Source organism: Dipodomys ordii, unplaced genomic scaffold (genome assembly GCF_000151885.1).
Source record: "Dipodomys ordii isolate 6190 unplaced genomic scaffold, Dord_2.0 Scaffold38, whole genome shotgun sequence".
In the NCBI taxonomy this organism is placed as follows: Eukaryota; Metazoa; Chordata; class Mammalia; order Rodentia; family Heteromyidae; genus Dipodomys; species Dipodomys ordii.
Genome location: NW_012267254.1, coordinates 3,244,989 through 3,268,837, shown reverse-complemented (window position 1 = coordinate 3,268,837; position 23,849 = coordinate 3,244,989). Strand labels below are relative to the sequence as shown.

Sequence of the window (23,849 nt, the reverse complement as noted above, 5' to 3'; positions counted from 1 at the left end):
TTCACTTAAGATGCCCCTTTCTCCACATATTTCTGTAACATTCAAGGCTCAGCTTAGTTACCTATATCTAAGCTTAAACTAATCAACCAAGGCAACAGATACCTCTCTCCTCTGTAATTTTATTCCTCAGTCTTGTTCTCTTTGTTTCCATATAGTATCAGCATTTATATTTTCATATATACATCAGAGACTCAAGGGATTATTAGTTCACTGAGTTGATTGATTGCAGTCTGGTCTAACCTGGTAGCACTAAGAATGAAGAAGAGACAGATGAGTAACTGCCTCTGTGGTAGATACATAAGAGGGTAGAATTAAAAGTTGATACTATTGCAGCGCACTGGTAGCTCACTCCTGTAATCCTAGCTACTCAGGAGGTTGAGACCTGAGGATCGAAGTTTGAAGCCAGCCCAGGCAGGAAAAGTCTGTGAGACTTTATCTCCAGAGTGCTAGCCTTGAGCAAAAAAAAAGAAAAAGAAAATAAAAAGCATAGGGGCAGTGCCCAGGTCCTGAGTTCAAAACCCAGAACCAGCTCAAAATAATTATTCCAAATACAATTATTCCAAGATTTTTACTGCTCCTACAAAAACAGATCAAATTTTCTATTCTCATCTAGATTACCCATTTTGCCTCATTAGAATTGGTAAAATGTTAAATTTTTTTGAGGGGTGTGGTTTGGTGCCAATCCTGGGCCTTGAAGAGACACAGTCCATGAGCTTTTTTGCTCAAGGATAGCACTCTATCACTTGGGCCACACCTCCAACTTATAGCTTTTTCTTTGTTGGTGTTTAATTGGAGTAAAAAGTCTCACAGACTTTCCTATATAGGTTGGCTTTGAACCATGATCCTCAGATCTCAGCCTCCTGAGTAGCTAGGATTACAGGCATGTGCTACTGGTGCTTAGATGAAGTACTTTTAGCTATGCAAACAGGAAAATTTCCAAATGATGTCATTCTAATGGGGAATTCAAACATTAGCCTACAGAAGGGGTTAGCAAACTTGTCCTTTTTTAAATTAATTTTTTCACTGTTATTATAAAGGTGATCTACAGAGGGGTTACCATTTATAAGTCAGATAATGAGTAAATTTCTTTTTGGACAATATCACCCCTTCTCTCTCTCCCAGGTTTTTTTCCTTCTGTCTCTTCCTACAAGTGGTATACTTCACAGTCTAGTGAGTACCACTGCTGCATTTGTTCACCTTTTGTCCCTCCATTTTTGTGCTCTCCCTTACCCTGTTCCAAAGAAACAAACAAGACAAAAAGAAAATAAAAAAAACATCTTCTTTCCATTTCCTGGAATTCATTTCAATGAATACTATTTTATATAATCAGCAGCATAGAGGCATTGCCCCTTTGTGTTCCCTGCCTAAGAGTATCCTCCTTTGGTCTCACTGTGGCAAGCTTGTCCTTTAAGGGTCCAGCTAGGTAATAATAGTTTAGGCTTTCTGGGCCTTTTGACAATTACTCTGTAGAAACTATATAGTAAATTGACACAGCTATATGCCAATAAAAATTCCCTTACAAACATAGTGCTTCAGATTGTCCACTGACCAGTTTGCTGTCTTCATTTTTGGCATTCCCAGTGTCCCTAAAATAACAATACAAAAGCCTATAATCTTAGCTACTCAGTATGCTAACATCTGAGGATTCCAGCTAGAAGCCAGCCTAGGCAGGGAAGTATAGGAGACTCTTATCTCCAAAAGGCTATCAGAAAAACTGGAAGTAGAGTTCTAGCTCAAGTGGTAGAATGCTAGCTTTGGGCAAAAAAGCTCAGGGACAGTACCCAGGCCCTGAGTTCAAGCCCCATAACTGGCACATACATGTGCATGTGCACATATACACACAAAGTAGCAATATAAAAACCTATATATATATATATATATATATATATCAACTGTATATATCTATATTTCAGGGGCTGGGAATTTTGTGACATGCAGAAAATGGCAAACTGGTGTGTTCCCATTGAGAACTGTGGATTGAATGTTAAGAGACACTAGTAGAACAGGCAGAAATGCAGAGATGCTTTCCAGAAACATTGACAGCTCGTACAAGTAGACCTATAAAAGAAATTAATCTCTTTGAGCTAACCCATTTTTGGAGAACTGCTAATTTTATGCACTATGTTTTATACCATAAAAATTGTGGTCAATAGATAATAGATGATGCAATAATGAAGCTGGATAGCTGGTTGGGAGTTTTACGAAGTAGTCTTAAGATTTCCCTAGGATGTGGGTTTTTAAAAAAAAATCTTTAATGTCTATTTTTTTTCTTCTGGTCAATTGTGGGGCCTGAACTCCAGGCCTGGGCACTGTCCCTCAGCTCTTTGACTCAAGGCTAGCGCTAAGCTACAGCGCCACTACTGGCCTTTTCTGCTTATGTGATGCTGAGGAATTGAACCCAGGGCCTCATGCATGTAAGGCAAGCACTCTACCACTGAGCCACCTTCCCAGCCCCATCTTTAATGTCTTTAATACACTCTTCCTGAAATGTTGTTCCTAAGATTACTTTATCCTGTAATAATTTAGGATTGTAACACAAAATGCACAATGTTGCTCATGCTCTTCTGAGATTCTGCATTTAACATGTGATGATTAGTTCCGTTTGTTACTCAAATGGTAATTTTGGTGTTCTTGTGCAGGTATTTTGTTCATGTATAATCTGCTGACTTTAAGAAAAGGTATTAACCACCTTTGTTATGTGGGCTAGCCTCATCAATCAATTAAGAGCCTTAAGAGAAAAATCTAAATTTCCTAAAGAAGAAATTAGGCTTGAAAATTGCAGTCATTTCCAACCTGTCAGTTTACCTTATGGACTTAACCAACTCTTGCCCAAGTTTCCAGCACACTGGACTTCAATATGTAATTCAGAAAAAGACAGAAATCAACAAGATAGATAGGTGACAATAAGTAAAGAGACAAAAATACTTACCATGAGAAATTGGCTTATGTGATTGAGGAAGCTGAGAAGTCTGGTCTTCCAACTGCAGGTTGAAGGCACAGGGAAGTCAATGGTGTGGTTCCAATACAAACCAGAAACCTCAAAATAAGGGAAGCAAACTGGTGGAAGTATGCTTGGAGTCTGATGGCCCAAAAACCAGGTGGACTTGTGTCTAAGAGTAGAAGATGGACATGCCCCCTACTCCTTTTTCTACTCTTCAGGGCCTTAACAAATTGGATAATTCCCTCCACTAATGGCAAGTATATCTTTTTTGTCTACTGATTGAAATACTATTGTCTTCTAGAATCACCTTCATAGAAACATCTAGAACTAATGTTTTACCACCTCTCTGGGCTGGCAATAATCACACCAGCTCCATATAAACATATATATATATATATATATATATATATATATATATATATATACATTTACTCATGCTCTGTTGATTCTGTTCCTCTGGTGAACCTCTCTGATGAAACCCAGTAAGTTTGTTAGACTAGCCTGGTTATCATTTTAATAACAATTTAAAAAAATTCTAAAAAATCCTTGCCAGGTGCCAGTGGCTCATGCCTCCTATTCAGGAGGCTAAGATCTGAGAATTGTGGTTCAAAGCCAGCCAGCCAGAGCAGGAGCTTGTAAGACATTGACCACCAAAAGAGCCAGAAACGAAGCTGTGGCACAAGTGGTAGAGCACTAACCTTGAACACAAAAGCTCAGACACAGCACCCAGGCCCTGAGTTCAAGCATTAGGACTGACACACACACACACACACACACACACACACACACACACACAATCAACCAGAGTGCTTATGTGTGGGCTAATAATTCCTGGCCATGAGTCAACTAGCTCTGGCTATGATACTAATAATCTTATGTATGAAAGCTTTCAATGTCAATTAGGAGAAGCAAACCACTTTTAGGTTATAAACATCCACTGAATTTCTTTCTTCTCTACTGTGCCTGCTTGGGGCCTGACTTCCTTTCATATCCAATCTGCCTTCATTCACTCCTTTCATATTCCATCTGATGAAAAAGGAATGTTTGCACAAACTGTCAGATCAAACTTTGCTTGATATGCAGACCTATGGGGCTAATTTTTCCCAATATTGGGTCTATCTTATGAGTCATCTTTGGGGAAATTTTCACTCATTCAAAGGGTCACCCTACCTTCAAAACTGGGAACTGCTGGAAAATGTGGAATGGATTGATGGGCTTAATTTTCTAGAATTGACACTTTCTTCATTACCCTGGCTCCCTTCCCCTAGATTATATCTAAGAAAAACTCCATCCTTACTTTCTTAGTCCACACTTCAAACATAATCTTTTCTAAAATGTATCAAGCCTGAAAAAATAGGTAATAGGAAGGATGTAAAGAGCATGGGAACACATCCAAGTCAGGAGAGTTATACATAGGACACTGCATGGAGGCTTAACCCTTTGTTCTTAGCCACATTGGAATTCATCTAAGGCTAGAGATATCCCCATCACTAGAAGTAGGGTTCCCCAGGATGCCCCAGAACTCTCTCTGGGGATAATTGGGACTACAGGGCACGCGGATGGTTGCCAATCTGTATGTGCCAATACCTTCCTGTTTAGCCATTTATTTTCGTGCTAGTAGTGGGACTTGAACTCAGGGCCTTATGCTCTTGCTTTTTCTCTCAAGGCCTACATTCTACCACTTTCACTGTGGCTCCTGCTCAAGCATTTTTCTTATTGATGTCATCTTTCCTGACAAGGCAAAATGGGCAGAGCATCTTCTAGTCCCTCAGACTGTCCCCTAGAATGGATCCAGGACCAATTTCATCTGGACAACAAACACAGCCAGGCACTGGTAGCTTACACCTGTAATCCTAGCTACTCAGGAGGCTTAGATTTGAGGATCATGGTTAAAAGCCAGCCTGTGTGGGAAAGTCCATGAGACTCTTATCTCTAATAAACCACCAGAAAACCAGAAGTGGTGCTGTGGCTCAAGTGGTAGAGTACTAGCTTTGAGCTGAAGAGCTGAGGGACAGCACTCAAACCCAGAGTTCAAGCCCCATAACTGACAAAAAAAATGATTCCTCAATATAATCTGAGGGATCAACAATGGCCTTTATGAGGCCATCTAACTGTATCTTACAGCTAGATTTATTCTGTAGAAAACTTTAAGGTTCTGTATGTCCAGGCCTTCATAGCCTTGTATCAAATAAAGACTAAGTAAGTCCACCCAAAAAAGGGCAGACTTGGACACTCCTGATGATCTGGTCCTGCACAGAGCCCCTTGTCTCTTGAAGGAACTCCTGCCATGCCTTATCCAGTTCCCTAGGATCCCCAAAGTTCTCAACCAGGTTATGCCATACTTTGACCAGGGTCGTTTAATCATTGTGCATATTTCTGTATCCCTAGCTCATTATCTATACAACCTCACACACGTCTGCACCCGCAAGCCAGCTCGTTTTTTTGGTCGGTCATGGGGCTTGATCTCTCTAGGCCTGGGCGCTGTCCCTCAGCTCTTCAGCTCAAAGCTAGTATTCTACCAGTCGAGCCAGTGCCACTTCTGGTCTTCTGGTGGTTAACTGGAGATAAAAGTCTTATGGACTTTCCTGCTTGGGTTGTTATTGAATGGCGATCCTCAGATCTCAGCCTCCTGAGTAGCTAGGATTACAGGTGTGAGCCACCAGCATCCAGCTTACTGCTGCCTTTCTGTGGCATGCTGGTGTTGTGTAATATATCTCCTTTCTCCGCCCTTCACCATGTATCTTTATTTGATGGATAAGGACAAGTGGTCAGACCTGGTATTGGAACTCTTAGGGCCTAAAAGCCCTAGTAAATTTTAGCTTTGCTGAGTTGTGCCAGAAGAAAATATGCCCTCTTTAGGTGCTAGCTACTGCAGCTGGTTCAGCACTGGATGGAGGATAGTTCCCACTACTGATGGAAACATGTTTATCCCAGGGAACTTTTCTTGTATTTTCCAGCCAATACTGGCTGCTTTTTAATATCTGGTTAAGCAGAGAAACAAACATCATAAGCATGGTTTTCTGATACCCATTTGTCCACTGACCAACTGGACAGGGACCTGCACCCTTTCTTTCACTTGCTATTTTTATGGATCCATAAACTAAAGAACCAATTTACATCAATAGCCACTCAGTTGTTGAAGAAATACTTCCATTTTTTATTTGAAATAACAGTATAACATGTGCATAGTATACAACCACTCAGAATTTCCTTTTATACACCCAAGATCATCCCTGTATACATGTTAACACCTTCTGGCTCTTCACTTTTCAGTATTTCCTACATTAGGAAATACAATATATTGGGGCTGGGCAGGTGACTCAGTGGTAGAGTGCTTGCCTTGCATGCATGAGGCCCTGAGTTCAATTCCTCAGCACCACATAAGTAGAAAAAGCTGGAAGTGGCACTGTGGCTCAAGTGGTAGAACGCTAGCCTTGAGCTGAAGAGCTGAGGGACAGTGCCCAGGCCCAGAATTCAGGCCCCATGACCGACAAAAAAAATTTAAAAAATAAAAAAATAAATACAATGTATTGAAGGGCATGTTCAGGAAATAAACTCCATTCCAAAAAACTAAATCTCAACTGACTGGTCTATTCATACTGCTGCAAACAAGTCCTATACTCTTGAAAAAAGTACTTAAGTCTATGTTATCATCACAACTACCTATTATAAAATGATGCTAAAACTTGCCATTTAGAAGCCAAACTGTCACTGTTTGCCTCCTCTGCAGGCAGTTCCACTCTTTATCTTCGGCTGCTCAACTGCTACAGAATGGGACATATATCTATATCCCTGCAATCTTCAGGCATCGTTCCAATCTACTCTTACACATATTACCCATTTCCAACAATAGGATGCTCAAGCCTTAGGGGCAGTATCTAACTTGTTCACACTACTAACTTTGAATTCACTTCTTTAAAGGTCACTAGAGTGGAGAACATCAGCAACAAATCCTTAAATTAATCCAGTTGCACTACCTAACTACACAGCTGTTGGTAAAGATGGGACTGAACACCAGTCCCTGTATGTGACATAAGAAAGCCTCACTGTACAAGTCATCACCGCCTTCTTAGAATAAGTCATTTGTTCCTAACAAAGGTGCAACATACTATAGATTCACTATCTCACAGGCAAGAAAAAGCATTACAGTAATGTTACGTTTGGTACTTTGAGAATCACTAAATCTGTGGGTTACACAATGTGCTTACAGAATACGCACACTCCAATTTCTTCATATAGAATTCTTTTGCTTGTTTTTATAATTGGTGGTGCTAGGCTTTGAACTCAAGGCCTTTCACCAAGCTCTCTACTTGAGTCACACATCAGCTCTTTTTACTTAAGTCCACAGATACTTGTTCCTTTTGCCTGAAGATGGCCTCATACTATGATCCTCCTACCTACACTTCCTGAGTAGCTGGGATTACAGGTGGGTACCACACCACACCAGGCTCCATGTTTTTTTGTGTAATGCTATAGCAAGTCTTGTTACTTGTCTTTCAATTCCTTTGAAGTCCACTTCAAAGCACTTATTGTTCACTAGTTGAAGGAACAAAGACACTGCTATAAGGTACAAAGATGTAGGAGAAATATGGATTTAGTCTTTCATTAACTGTGTAGGATTGTTCAATGTTCTGCAGATAAAGTCCTGGTAACAAAGTTCCTTTTAGGCAATGCAAATGTCTCTCTGACAATGCTGAAATGCCAACATGGACTCAGATAACTGCGGGCCAACAACCTGCTATAACAAATAGGAAAAGTGGGCCAATCCTTTGAGAGCAAATCAGCTTCTTGATCCACAAGATTTAAAGTCTGAGCATATATGCATAGCTTCTCTGGCATTGAGGAAAAGGAGGGCTTTTTACAGAAGCCAAGCTGTAGACTTGACTGTAGACTAGACTTGTTGTCCAGTGTCATCATCTATATATGCCCAAGAAGAGTCAAATGGTTTCTGTGGCATTTAGTCATTACTGTCAGAATCTAACTGGATATGGTTGCTTCAGTTCCAGCAATAACATTTTTCTACCAAATCACTGAATATGAGCAGAGGAACAGTGGATTGTTTGCATGTATCTTGTTTCAGTGGTGCTTGGGGATTGTACCCAGGGCCTTGCACATGCTGGATAAATGCTCAACCACTTAGCAATTACATTCCCACGCTGCTTTTTCTTAAAAAGTTTGTAAAAGAAACATACGTATAAAAGTATGAAACATAAAAGCATAATCAAAACCTTACAAAGGAGGCAATTACAATGTCTAACAACGAAATCTATCACAATACATACTATACAGTAGTGGTTCTAACTTTATGAAACATCAGAATCTCCATCTTTTGCCCTGAATTTCTAGATTACTAGTCTGCTGTAAACTCTAGCTTTCTAATGAGTTCCTCTAACCAATGCAGTATTAGACATGAAATGCGCAGTTCTAGTCTTCTAGGAGTTAAGAATGTCTACTAGTCAGAACTGTGGGACTGAGGTATATCAGTGCTAGAAAGATTTCCTGGTATAGTATATGTTTGAACTTTGGTCTTGGGCTAATCACTTCAAAATGATCTTTAGTTAAAGTTTTAGAGTTGACCTCACAGGGAGGAAATGAGGCAATCAAGGAGATCTGTGCAACATGGAGTCAGTTCCTCTTACTCCTTCTGAGAGGACTCTGCCTTGTGGCTAAACCTCTGCAGATCCTCTGTCCTCTCCAGCAATTCTTCAAAAGTTTCATTATACATGTAAAAGAAGATGTAGCCAGTGCAAATCCTAGCCTCCTGCATACTGACCTCAGGAATACTCATGACATGTAGGTCATTATAGGTAAACCACTTCTGCCTATTAAAGTTGTAGGCATCACTAATATAGTGGCCTGAATGGGGAGTATTCCCAATATGGCTAATAACACCAATGAGCCGATAGGTGTAAGCAGCATCCTTATCAGCATTTATCATTGGATCCTTGGCTTCTGATTCTTTCTTTGTGACCTTTTCAGACTTCTTAGAATTTGGTGAATTCAAGTAAGCCTCCATATGCCCCTGGGCATTCAGCTTTGAACATCGCTGAGTAAATGCCTGTTGAATAGCTTCTTTCTTCATTCTTACCTTATCACACATCTGGGTCTGTTTGCCCTTGTTTTCAAATGTGTCTGGAATAACAGGGTTATCTTCAAATAAGTCTCTCCAACACTCACCCATACTATGCAAATCTGACTCCAATGATGTATTTGTCTTCTCATATTGGTCTAGTTTTGGACTTTGAGACAATTTTTCAATAAAACCATCTCCAAGACATGCAACGGGGCTACTGGAGGGTTTAGGTTCATCCTTTTGGACCAGAGAAGCAGAAACATCATTCTGATATTTTGAGCCAGCTGAGAACTCATCTTCAAGGATCTCTTCTTCAAGGAGCTCTTCTTCAAAGAACATCTCATCTCCTGAGTCAGTTCTATCACTATCTCCTCCCAGGTCACTCTGCAGTTCTTCACTACTTGCTCCTTGAACTAATTTCTGTGATTCTGATTCATTTTCTGATCCAATGGGTTCATCCATGAATTTTGAGGTAAACTCTGAAGAGTTTGGTGAGTTGAACAGGTCAAAAGTCATCTTTTGAAAACCTTTTAATAGTTGATTATCTCTTCTATGCCCATTCTTGCTAAGGGGAGGAGGTAATTTTGTGTTCCTGTTGCAATGAGAAGATAGCTTTAAATATTTGGAAACAATAACTTCCTGTTTATCCTTCTTTAATGACTGAAATTCATTAAAACTGTAGCGTTTCAGATGAATAACAAGGACCCTGGACAACTTATTGAGCTTGTTCACTGCAACAGATCTGTTGTGCTTGCATTTCTCACACTTATACTCAAGCTCCTCTGCACTAAAGAAATGATCAAGAGCATACTGAATAGACAAAGGACGTGTTTTTATTCCTTGGGGAAGGTTAATGGAGAGATAATTATTTGGGTCTGTTTTGAGAACAGCATTTCCACAAGATTTACAAAAAATAGAGCGCAGCAACTCAACCTCAAAATTAGCGACAACAGGACAAAAGGGACTTTGGGTTGCAGCATTATCAGCAAAAGCTGGTCTAGGTAAAGTTCCTTCCCCACATTTATTTTTTGCTTCCTGAATTGCATTTAATGTTTGTATGGTCTCCTTCATCTCATCCAAACAGTGACTTAAAAACTCGTGAGCATCATTCTGCATGTCAGTAGAAAATACTTTTGCTACTTCTGAAATAGCAATTTTAATGTCTACAAGTACCTTCTCCTTGGCTTTCATGTTAAAAATATCCTTCAAAAAAAGTATCTGTGTCAAGTACATGCTGAAAGAATCATGGGGAATTTCAGACCATGGGTAACCCTGATTAAGTAAATCATTAACAAATGGTGTCACTGAACACAGGCACTGCAAAACTGCATTAATGTAACAGGTGTTTCCCAAATTGGGGAGACCACGCAACATTTTCTCTGGATACATTGAAAAGAACACCTCAAATTCATCCCAATCTACGCCATCCTCATTACAGCTGGACCCAAACAGATATGGTAAAAATTTTTTCTCAGGGACAGGTTCAAAAGCAGTGCCCTTTAGGCAAATATTTTCAACAGAATTGGTTACAAATGAAAATTCAATTGCAGATTTCTTTTTCTTTTCCATCTTCAATTGATTATCTGAACTGCTTTCACACTTGAAGGACTCTTCCTTAGATTTCATTTGTTCTATGAAATTATTGTCTACTAGGAAGCTCTTGTTTTCATTGTGGTCTGAATCACATGATAGGGTTCTTTTCCTATTCTCAGGTTGTTTTTGGACTAACTCTTTACTAGTAGATGTTGCTGGAAATACAGGCATCTTTGGATCAAGATTTTTAGCTTTGTTGGCTACCTCAAAGTATCCAATATTTGTTTGCTTAGAAACTTGTTTCTGTGAAGGCTTACTGATCTCCTTTGTGGCTGTGGTGGCAGCACAGATATTCTGTGCACTTGTGCTGGCCACAATACTCTCTCTGTTCTGTGTGTCTGGGTCACTAAAGATACCCTTTTGCATGTTGGCTATTGTGATGGGTTGAAGTCTGTTTTGTTGGACTCTGTCAAAGAAACTCTTCAACTTTTGGGCATCCAGGAAGGATAATTTTTCAATAAGCAAAAAGTCGTTATTATGAAAAGCTAAATGCAGGAAATACTGATTTCCTTCACTGGCTCTAAGGGTCACACCTTTAATATTGTCACTTAGCAGTAAAGTTTTAATTTTTCCAGTGCTGAAATAGAGCACAAGCTTAATGTATTTCTTTCCTACCACTGTTTCAATGAATGCTTCTTTTGACATAGACATCCATGGCTTCTGGTTCTCCATTTGGACATAACCATGTACCAGTATTGATATCATACTCTCTTTACAAATAAAATATTCATTTTTCTAGATTACTGACAATCTTGGAGGTTTGAATGCTTTTTCCATCTCCACCTAAAGAGACAAGTCCAAAGAAATAGTTTATTAGTTCTGTATAATCTTTCTTCTTCCATTTGTCTTATATTATTGTATATTACATTGGTCAAACTCTAATTATACTATATTGTCTTAAACTATTTATTCTGGCTATCTAACTCTTTACAAGGCCTTTGAAAGCCATCCACAATTGTATAAGGGCAAAAGTCCTGGCTCCCAAGGCAATTTTACAATCAAGGAAATCAAGAAAAGTTATTTCAACTGCCAGAGCAATGCTAGGATAAAGCTGAAACTCTACTTCTGTACACCAAATCTCCTTTCTACAATATGGAGTCTGTTCTGGTTAATTTCTCTACTTCAACTGAAATCATGATATATACCCAAATACTTTCAATACACAGCTACAATGCATACTGAAATATCTCAATGTATGGATACAGCATGCTGATGTTCCTCTTGCAAAATCCCCACAAACAGCAACCACAGGAAGTAAGGAAGTATAAACACTGCTATGCATGAAATCTCATGCCTGTAATCCCAGCTACTCAGGAAGCAGAGGTAGAAATACTGAGGTTCAAGACTACCCTGAGAAAAAACCAACTAGTGAGACCCTATCTCAAAAACAAGTCAGAAGCTGAACACTGGTGGCTCACACCTGTAATCATAGCTACTCAGTAAGAGGCTAAGATCTGAGGATCATGGTTCAAAGCTAGCCTGAGCAAGAAAGGCGAAGAGACTCTTATCTCCAGTTTACCACTAGAAAACCAGAAGTGGTGCTGTGGCTCAAAGTGGTAGAGTGGTAGCCTTGAGCAGAAGCACTCAGGGACAGCAGGCCCTGAGTTCAAGCCCCCAAACTGACAACAACAACAACAAAACCAAACCCCAAACAATGTCAGAAGAGTCCCAGTGATTCACACCTGTAATCTTAGCTGCTCAGGAAGCTGAGACTGGAGTACTGAAGCTTGAAGCCAGCCTAGGCAGAACCAGAAAAAGCAGAGCTAGAGGTGTAGCTCAAGTGGCAGCAAGAAAGCTGAGCAAGTACAAGGTCCCTGATAAAGCTCCAGTATTAGGGAAAAAACCCAAACAATAAAACCCCAAACACAAAGGAACAAGACAAAACCAGAAGACTGGAGGCATGGCTCAGAAGTAGGAACACCTGTCTGTAAAGCATAAAGTTCTGAGTTTAAACTCCAGTGCCACTAATATACATGTTTATACATACAATTACATGCATGGTATTATTTTCAAAATTCACATTTAAAGTAGTATACCCCCAAAAGCAAATGGAAATTAAGAAATTAAGAAAAACAAACCAGGAGTGATGGTTATACCTGTAAAGCAAGCTACTTAGAAAGTAGAAGTAGCCAGGCATTGGTGGCTCACGCCTGTAATCCTAGTTACTCAGGTGGCTGAGATCTCAGGATCACAGTTCAGAGTCAGCCTGGGCAGGAAAGTCCGTGAGACTTATCTCCAATAAACCACCAGAAAACTGGAAGTGGCACTGTGGCTCAAGTTGTAGAGCACTCACCTTGAGCTGAAGAGCTCAGGGACAGCACCTAGGCCCAGAGTTCAAGCCCCACAACTGACAGAGAGTGAGAGAGAGAGAGAGAGACAGACAGACAGACAGACAGAGACAGAGACAAAGAAACAGTGACAGAGAGAGACAGTGACAGAGACAGGAGGGGGGGAGGGAGGGAGGGAGGGAGGGGGGGAGGGAGGGAAGGAAAGTAGGAGAATCATGCTCCAAAGCCAGCCTGGATAATGAAAAAGGAAAAAAAAAAAAAAAAGGACCGGGAATGTGGCATAAGTGATAGAGTGCTTGCCTTGCAAGTATGAGGCCCTAAGTTCAATCCCCCATATCACCAACAGAAAATCAAAAGAAAGTAGAAGCCCTAAGTCTACTCACAGGATATGCCTGGATGTCTAGATAACTTCATAATGGGATACTCCAAGTAAGTCAATCCACTTCCTGCCAAATGTAGTACTTATTTTCACATGGCATCAAGGAAACTCCATGAATTTTACCCCTAATTCACTACAGTTTCAGAATAAGAACAAAAACTTTTTGCCCATCAGATATAGGATAGAAAAGTTTCTGCAGCCAGTTCTGGTCACAGAATACACTTAAACTGAACTAGCTCTCTGTTATAGGGGTATAGATACCGTTAAAAAGAGTTTGTACTAGGGCTGGGAAGGTGGCTGAGTGGTAGAGCACTTGCCTTGCATGCATGAGGCCCTGGGTTCGATTCCTCAGTACCACATAAGCAGAAAAACCCGTAAGTGGTGCTGTGGCTCAAGTGGTAGGGCACTTGCCTTGAGCTGAAGAGCTGATGGACAGTGCCCAGGCACACAGTTCAGGCCCCAAGACTGACAAAATAAAAAGTGTGTACTAAAAATGTATGAGGCTCTGGAGTCAATTTCCAGCACCCAAACAAACAAACCATAGGGGAAAAGCATCAAACGCATCCAATCACTGAAAATCATACATTACTGAATAATTCTGAGGACAATATCAATTAAAGCAGCTAGCACTACAAATGTTTGTATCACAAAGTATGTGCCCATAAATTGATTGGAAGTTGTATTTTCTCCCAGTTAAATATTCTTCCTGAGTCCTTTGTATGATATTAACTTGCTAAGCAAATCCTGGCTTTATGAATAATATATAGGAAACTTCTCCATGATTCCTGTCCAAAAAACCAAAAACTCAAAAATCTGGTGGAGCATGAATGAATGAGTTTGGTTTTATAAAGATTTCATCTATCAACCTATGTTCAATGAAGTAGGGATTGTACCCATCCATATACAAAAGTGCATATGCATCCAAGTGAGAGAACAATTCTATTTATCATGGTAGAAATGGGGTCATAAAAACATTCAGGCATAGAAGCAAATTCAAGTTCTTTGGATCCATTATATACTGCTCTACTGTAGAGGCTAAGTAAGGCTTTAAACTATTTCCACAAAAATACAGTCTTAATTATTGCTTTTTATTTTTTAAACCACTTCAGAAAACTTGCAATGCCACAGCCACTCATAGTCCATATTCAGAAAACTTGCAGTTCCAGCTCATGTGTATTTTTCCGAAGAATTTTTCTTATTGGCTATGACGATACATGCCCTATAATCCCAGCATTTGAGAGCCTGAGGTAAGAAAATTGAGTTTAAAGCCAACCTGACAAGGGAAGAGGTGACACTGTTAAAAAAGGAATATACTCATTACCTGACTTATGTAACTGTATCCCCTCTGTACATCATCTTTTCAATAACTATATTTTTAAAACGAAAGGAACGAAAAGCTAGCCTGGACTACATTTAGAAAGTCTCTTCTTTCTAAAGATGGTTGAAATAATCTAAGATCCCCCTGCTATTTCCTTGCTTGGTATTCAAAAAAGTCAAGAAATTTGTTTGCAAAATAGTATCTGCATTTGCCATTTCTTCTTCACAGTGCAGCCTACTTAAATTTCATGCTAGAATAAAGGCATACATGGGAATGAGACACTATCTGAAAAATAACTAAAACATAAAGGGCTGAGCTGGGCACTGGTAGCTCACATCTGTAATTCTAATTACTCAAAATGCTGAGACTAGGAGGCTATCAGTTCATAGCTAGCCCAGGTAGAAGACGACTTGCCATTCAACCTCTAATTAATCAGCAAAAAGCCAGATTAGAGGCATGGGTTAAACAACTCAAGTGGAAAAACCAAATGAGAGTGAGTAGCCTATAGTTCAAGCCCTGATACTAGGACAAAAAAAAAAGTCAGGGTATAGGGGTGGCTCAGGTTCAAGTCTCCAGTAGCACCTCTTCAAATCTTTGCTGATGGGAATTTGATTGTTAGTTTGGCATAAGGTAAGCTTAAATCTCTTTCTTGACTGTCATTGCTCAATGCTTTTGAAGCTTCCTTTGATTGGTCATCCATAGAAGATTTGAAAGATCACACACACACACACACACACACACGCACGCACGCACGCACACGCACACACGAGAGAGGGGGGAAGAAGAGAGGAGAGAGAAGAGAGAGAGGAGAGGGGAGAGAGCCAAGAGTAAGAGAAGGGGAGAGGGGGGAAAGGGGAAGGGTGGGGAGAGAGACTCTCCAAGACTCAATTTGTTTTGGTAAGTTTAAAGAGTTACTACTTGGACAAAGATGAATATACACTAGAAGTTCCTTTTAGGCTCAATGACTATGAAAAAGCACCATCTTTATGTCAGCTCTCTCCCATTACCAAGAGTATAACTGTGATCTTCCACACACACAAAAAAATCAAATATGTGTTTTTCTCATTGAGTAGGCACAGATCAATCTAGAGAGGTGATATGGTACTGGTGGTGTTTTAATTTTTGTCTTACTTCCAAATTTGTTAACATGTGAGGTAAGAGAATAAAGACATACCAAATACATAGAAGTCCAGCTTAGTTGCCCAAAAAGCCTTCCTGGGATAGAAATGGTGAAGGATCCACAAGTGGTATACTTGGCCTACATATACAGTGGGGGTAAATGAGTTATCACAGGGATTTATAATCATTTTTGGCTATCTCCAACAATTCCAAGCAGTATCTTCAAAAACTATATACATTCAATTCATATTTAATTGAATCTACTAGTATCGTAGTGGACTTTACTATACTAGCAGGTCCCACAAAATTCACTGAAAAATTGATGTCAAAGCTGTCTTTGGAGGGCTGGGCATAGTAGCTCATGCCTGTAATACTAGTTACTTGGGAGGTGGAGATTAGGAAGGATCATAGTTCTAGATCAGCCCTGGCCAAAATTCGCCACAACGAAAAACATACCAAGTTAGTGAGACACTATTTCAAAGAACAAGCCAGGTGTAGTAGTACAAACGGGTAATCCAAGCTACCTGGGAGTCACAGGTATGGTTTATCATATTTACAAAGTAGTCATGGGCAAAAATACCAAAAAATAAACGGAAGAAAAAAGGGATAGGAGGCAGTGCTCAAGTGGTAGAATACTTGCTTAGCAAGCACAAAGTCCTGAATTTAAAACCCCAGTATTGCCAAAAATATAAGCAAGCCTACAAGCAAATAAGAAAAGTACCTGTGAGGATTCTATTTTATGAGACTGTAATTCTTGATACAGTAGAATTAATGAGCATATTGGGTGCTTGGCAAATGAGAAACAGAAAGCAAGCCATTGTGGCTAGGGAATGATGAAGACGTTTGACAACAGAAGTTGCAAAAGTTTTCTGAAAGAGCAAGAGAGACAATGGAGCAGTAGTCACCTTGCTCAGCAGTACTGAGCACCTAGGACTGATTTAGGCATGTAAATTTATAGTAAAACCAATCAATATTTGGTTTGCTCCAGCTACATTCAGTTGCCCAGTTGCTATGGTGCAGGTATGTAATTGGCAGGCAGAGTCTTGAGTTTAACCTGCTCAGGATTCTGCCATGTCTAAGTAACCAAGTAAGGAGAAATGATAAATATCAACCTGAAAAAAGGTGAAATGGGGACAAGCAAATAGAGACACAAGAAAATGTATGTGGAAATACTGTGAATAGCGTTGATAGTAGCAACAAAGGACCACAAGTCTAGCTCTTATTTCAGTAGCTGTAATTGTGCCCCCTGCTTCTAAAGCAGCTGTGAACTACTTGCAGACTTCCTTCTCTCATTGTCCTCCCATCTTCTTTTTGATTTTTTCTATTCATTCTTACTTGGCTCCCAAGCTAGAACAAATAATAGGAATGGCCGAGATAGTTGAATGTTAAGGGTACAAGGCCTGGGTTAAAGGCAAGTAGGATGGGATGTAGGGGGTGGGGAAGTAGGCTGGTAGAAGGGGAGAGGAAGCCATCCCCTCCCTTTTTCACCCTTCCAAGTTTGGGTTAAAGGTCAACACATTAAGAGGCGCATTGCCTCTAGAGCATTAGCAATTAAATCCTGTCATTATGTTTGGTCCCAGCTTCAGTGTGTGCAAGGCTTTTCAAAATGATTGGATCAAGGCAGACTTTCTTTTCTCTTTCTTTGGTTTAAAGGTGAATTTCTGCACTCAGCAAACGTCTGAGTCATTGTGTAGCAGAGAAAACGCCATTATTTTGCCTCTTGACACACACTGCACATAAATCTCTCCATAGGAAGCCCTGACCAAAATGGGAAGAATTCTCTAGACTAGCAAATTGTTCCCATGAACCATTCAAGTTTTCAACCCTTTCTGAGAGACAGACTTGGCAGAGCATTTTTTTTATTCTTTAAAATAATTAGGCTTGCACTATAAGATGTAGCTGCTTAAGGAAACACAATGTAAAGACAATTTTCCAAATGTTAGATATGCGTTCATTAAGACTGTTCTTTAATCAGGAAGTGGGTACTGGCTACACTGAAATCATCACACTGTCTGGAAATTCTTTTTGTCCTGTTATTGAAAATCTTCCAAGTGTTTCTGCTAACTATGGTATTCATTAGTTTTTTCCTCTTAATGACCAAAATATTTGTTGATATCTAGTCAGGTATGGACATCAACTACAGTCTAGACCCAAAGATGAAGCAGTAAAACATTCCTGATCAAACCTGTTAAGATAAATAAAATTCAGTTTATGTTAAATACAAGTTCCTTTGTTTCCTGCCATCTCAGCTTCTTATGGTATTTCCTTTTTGTCTAGAATTCCCTAATATTTCTCTTATATCTGTTTTTGTTTTACTCTTCCTTTTAAGGCTCTGTTTGAATGTCACTTTGCTTAAACAATTGCCAGGTCAGATTTTTCCTATCATGGAATTCATGAAACAATCACTTAAAAAAATTACTTGAAAAAAATTCAGGATCTCATACCCCTAAGCCCTTTTTTCTCTAGTCATTTTTCAAGTAGGGGCTCACATTTATGCCCTGAACCACAATCCTCCTATTCATGCTTCCCACATAGCTGGGGTAATAGATGTGTACCACTACATTCAGGTGCTTGTTAATGTTGCTGAGCTGGAGTCACTAACTTCTTGCCCAGACTTGCTTCAAACTGGGAACCTCCTGATCTCTTCCTGAGAAGCTAGCCTAAGCCACTGTGCCTAGCTAGCAGTCATTTTCTTTAAGACTCACTTCATCATGTTACCTTGCACTGCTACTCCAATCACAAAGTTAATAGATATCAGAGAACAATGACTTTGTTCAATACATACAATAAGAAATATTCCTTTGTCCAGGGCAATGATGAAATTGGACAGACAAAAATATCTTAAAATTCATAACCAAATAATTTTCATAGGTGCTAGTTTCAGAGCTCAAATGCACTGCTACCCAGCGAATCCCAAAGCCTGCAAATTCAAATTCCAGTCTCTCTCTCTCTCTCTCTCTCTCTCACACACACATACACACATACACACACACACACACACACAGAATTTTCACTTTTCTGAAGAGCATTCCAAAGTTTTATTTTTAAGGGGCTGATGAATGGGTTGGAACTATTACTAGACCACCAAACTAACTATGATGCTAGAATAGTTTAAATAAGACAGGTGAGGCTTAGTCAGTACCTACCAAATCTTTCACTTTAATGAAAGCTTTGTCCTTAAAAATCTTTTCAGCCCTGGGCACCAGTAGCTCTTGCCTGTAATCCTAGTTACTCAGGAGGCTGAAATCTGAGGATCGTGGTTCAAAACCAGCCTGGGCAAGGAAAGTCTGTGAGACTCCTATCTCCAATAAACTACCAGAAAACTGGAAATGGCGCTGTGGCTCAAGTGGTAGAGTGCTAGCCTTGAGCTGAAGAGCTCAGGGACAGTCCCCAGGCCCAAAGTTCAAGCTCCACGACCAACCGTAGGTGGCTAGTGAGTAAGGTGGGGGCAGTTAACTTGTTATCAACAAGCTCAAACAGTAAGAAGGGAGTGGTGGGAGTTGATTTGTGCAATCAGAAAAATAAGTTGCAGGTATACCTGAAAAATGAGGATTTTGAGATGGTGTCAGATAGGAAAACCTTAAGTACTAACCTATGTTGAGATTCACTAGCTCTAAAATTCATTTAGTTGAGAGCCAGACACCAGTGGCTCACGCCTGTAATCCTAGCTACTCAAGAGGGTGAGATCTGAGGATCTGGTTCAAAGCTAGACAGGGCAGAAATGTCCAGGAGACTGTCATCTCTAATTAACTACCAGAAAACCGGAAGTGACATTGTGGCTCAAGTGGTAGAGTGCTAGCCTTGAGCTAAAGAGCTCAGGGACAGTGCCCAGCCCAGAGTTCAAGCCCCCTAACTGACCAAAAACAATTCATTTAGTTGAAACAAAAAGTAGCATTGTAGGAAGTTTAAAGAAGTCTTTTGGAGCCAATGAAAATTGAGCTGCAATTGTTAGATTCCTTGGGCTTCTGAAGTTGCCCAACACACCTAGGTGCTCTTTTCCCTCCACAGCTGATCAATCAGGGGTGGTGTTGTTGGTTTTTTTTTTTAATCTCATGCAACACAAGAGGGAGCTATAACATTTTCCTTTCCATGGTAAAGAAACATGGCAACAGTTCAACTCAACTTCAGTATTGCTAAAGACTAATATAATAGGCCTGGTAAGAAGGGTGAAAGAATTTGCATAGCTGTTGTTTCAAAGTGATTTTGAAAATGTATTAAGTGCCTCAAGTGCTAGCACAAAATCCCCCAGAATACCTTCAAAATACCAATATGTCTTAAAGAATCAGTTCCCTGAACAGGAAAAATGCAAGAAAAACTCAAGTTGCCTTAATTTTTTTTAACTTGTCCTGAAATATATCGTTAATACTATATTCCTAAAATCTAAATCATACCTAGAGAGGAGTGATTTTCATCCATCTCCCAACTTAAGTGGTATCTCATTCAACATTCAGATCTTTTCTCTTTTTTCTATCAAGTGTATGTGCACACATTTGTACATGTGTACATGTGTGTAAAAGATGAGACGGAAGAGGGAGAAAGGAGAACACAAGGAACCATGGAGAGAAGGAAAGAGAGGGAAAAATAAACTACTATCCCAAGTCAATAAATTTATACCCAATGATCACAAATGTTATCTCCTCCATAAATGAATACACCATTCTCCCAATCTAACAGCATACTTAGTTCTCTGAACTTTTGCTTGTAACCTTTATGACTTTAAAATACTATCTAGAGAACAGCAAAGCACATTTATTCTCCATGTACAGTAAGGCTGAGAAACCAAGCCATATATGCCACATGATTTATGGTTTTCATTAACATACTTTTCCACTATACATACTTATCAATATTTTACTGTTCTGACACTCTTGCCTCAGAAGATTCACATTTATACCTTGATTGTTCATTCTAGCAAGTCTTCAATACAAAGTACGATGTACTAAGTAGAATGTCTCGATCTTCTAGTACTTATGTCTTGATCTCTAAAAGCCATGATGTTAGGTGACCTTTGAGAGGTGATTAGGTCATGAGGGATAAGCCCTAATAATATGGATACATGTCCTTGTTAGAGACCACAGGAAGCAAGCTAGCCCCTCCCACTATGGGAACAAGCCCTTAGTCTATGAATCATGAAGTGTTACCTTATGAAACCACCAAATTAGCCAACCATTGATTTTGGATATCCCAGCCTCCCAACCTGTGAAAAATAAATTTCTGTTGTCCTTAACCCACCCTTGTTTACGGGATCTAGTCACAGCAGCCTGAACAGACTAAGGTAAAAAGATAAACTTCAGAAGCCACTGGTTCACACCTGTAATCCTAACTACTCCAGGATCACTGTTTGAAGCCAGCCCAGGCAGGAAAGTCCAAGAGACTTTTATCTCTAATAAACTACTGTAAAAAGTTGGAAGTGGCTGGGTGCCGGTGGCTGGTGGCTCACTCCTGTAATCCTAGATACTTAGGAGGCTGAGATCTGAGGATCACAGTTCAAAGTCAGCCTGGGCAAGAAAGTCTGTGAGACTCTTATCTCCAATAAAGCACTCAGAAAACTTGAATTGGCACTGTGGCTCAAGTGGTAGAGTGCTAGCTTTGAGTTCTGGGACAGTGCCTAAGCCCAGAGTTCAAGCCCTACAACTGACCAAAAAAAAAAAAAAAGTTGGAAATGGCACAGTGGCTTAAGTGGTAGAGGGCTTACCTTGAGCAAAATGAAGCTCAGGGACAGAACCCAGGCACAGAGTTCAAGTTTCAGGACTAGAAAAAAAAAGATAAACTTTGCACCCTAAGATTTGTTGAATTTGTTGCCACCAAATCTGTTTTACCAGGACTCCAACTCTAAACTATTATGCCATAATTTTCTATCCAATTCTAATCAAGCCCCTTCCCTCCCCCTGCACACATTAATCTAGACTTCCAAGTTTCATTATCCTGGCCTTGTCCTTCCCCTCCTAAAATGCTATCAAACCTCTGTTAATGTTGAATTCTCCTGAAGTTGGCAAGCAATAAACTTAGCTGGATGTATCTTAGCAACCAGTTATTCTGATAATATTTAAAGGTGCCAGTACTTACAATATCACCTACTTTTGTTTTATCAAGCAATCCATTCATGAAATAAAATGATGAGAATGGTTTGGACTCAGCAAGCATGAAGTAGCTGTAAAAAGAAATCCTTACTTTGGGGTTTAACTTTGAAATCATTGCAAAAGGACTTGGATTTAACTGCTTTTATATTCTTGTTTTCATAATTACTGCTTTATAGGTTTTACTTTTTCATGATTTTGACTTCACACATGGAAGCACATATAACCTACATACTCGATACCAGGTGCAAATTTAAAGTTAACACCAGAATAGTTGTTTTCTTTTCCTTATAGTCCACTTGTTTCTGCTGGATAGGCAGGCATTTTGTGAACAGCACTAAGCTCACTTCTCTGAGGAGCTGCTGAGCAACTAAGTAAGCTTCTGCTGGATGTATCACTCACCATATAGGTTTAGAAATAGAAGAAATGGAAAACACATTCAGGAAAACAGGATGTTTAATGATTCACTTGGTGTCTCCTGACAAAGGTCAAAATTCATGAGAATTTCCTGGAGATTTGCAAATTTCTCATTGAAGGAGACAATGAGTTGCAATGGGCACTTCCTACTGCAGTAGTTTTCATCAGTTTCTAGGATACTTGTTCATTTGTGCTGAGAGTGAGATTTAACAATTCCTAAACATCAAGGCAGGGATATTTCCTATACAGAATCCTGAGATTAGCTTCATAAAACCTTCTTCAAGTTCATTTCTAAATGAGGTGAATAATACCATGAATAAATGACTTCTTTAAGGTTAATTTATCCCCTTACATTCTTTCAACATCAGTATACATAATGTCAAAATACACATTCTCCTGGTTAGGGCATGAACTCAAGATTCTAATTTCCTGCCGGGCGCCAGTGGCTCACGCCTGTAATCCTAGCTACTCAGGAGGCTGAGATCTGAGGCTCATGGTTCAAAGACAGCTTCAGCAGGAACGTCTGTGAGACGCTTATCTCCAATAAACCACTAGAAAACCGGAAGTGGCACTGTGGCTCAAGCGGTAGAGCACTCACCTTGAGCTGAAGAGCACAGGGACAGCACCCACGCCCAGAGTTCAAGCCCCACGACCGACCAAAAAAAAAAAAAAGATTCTAATTTCCTGTCAAGTATTTTTCTAAGACAAACAATAAGGTTTTCTATTTGTTTCTTCTGGACACATGAAAACAAAGCAAATCTCTATTGTCTACCAAGAGTAGTAGCAGCAATAGGACAACTGAGCCATATGAGGATACTCAGAAATCCTGAGTCTGAGATCTCTCCATACAATAAAAAAGGAAAAGCATAAGACAGTGGCTCTTCTTGCCATATGGAAATAGTCTTTGTGTCATGAAAATGTTAAGATTTGAAGAAAAAGAGAAAATGAAGTTGTGACACAGAAATACTACATGTAAAACTAAGTGCCAGCATATAATTTCTCGTTAACAAATTTTCTTCTTTATAGGCTACTTTGAATTATTTTTCTTTCTGAAACCTTTGGCTGAAACTGACCCTTCTAATGTACCATGCATACAGTACTCAGTTCAGAATATACACTCACTCTAAGAAATCAATGGGCCTAGTGCCAGTGGCTCACATCTGTATTCCTAACTAAAGAGGCAGAGATGGGGAGGACGGTGGTTTGAGTCCAGCCTAAGCAGAAAAACTTGAGACCCTTTGTCAATTGATAGGCATAGTGGGTGTGCATCTGCCACTCTGGCTGGAGTGAGAAGCCTAAACAGGTGGATCACAGTCCAAATATGCACAAGGGCAGGAAGCAAGATCTTTTTATCAAAAATAACCAGCACATAAAAAAGAGGCCAATGACCTTGGCACAGTATTAAAGCAACACATTCACTATGAATTTAGAATGAGCTCATGGTGACTGAAAATATATACAGAAAAAAGGGAGCAGAGGTAGCTGAAGTGCTAGTGGCTCATGCCTGTAATTCTATTTGGGGAGCTGAGATTTGAGGATCACAACTCAGGCAAACAAATCTGCGATTCTATCTCTAATTCATCACCAAAACACTGGAAGTTGGGCTGTGTACAGGTGTACAAGTAATAGAGGGCCAGCCTTGAG

The 23,849-nt window shown here is 39.8% G+C and overlaps 1 protein-coding gene across 1 annotated transcript; it reads right to left on the bottom strand.

Moving 5' to 3' along the window:
- Positions 1 to 8,576: 8,576 nt before the first annotated feature.
- Usp26 (ubiquitin specific peptidase 26) lies at positions 8,577 to 11,312 on the bottom strand. Its single transcript, XM_013018061.1, has one exon. It carries the CDS (start codon positions 11,310 to 11,312, stop codon positions 8,577 to 8,579), a length of 2,736 nt encoding a protein of 911 aa, XP_012873515.1.
- Positions 11,313 to 23,849: the final 12,537 nt, after the last annotated feature.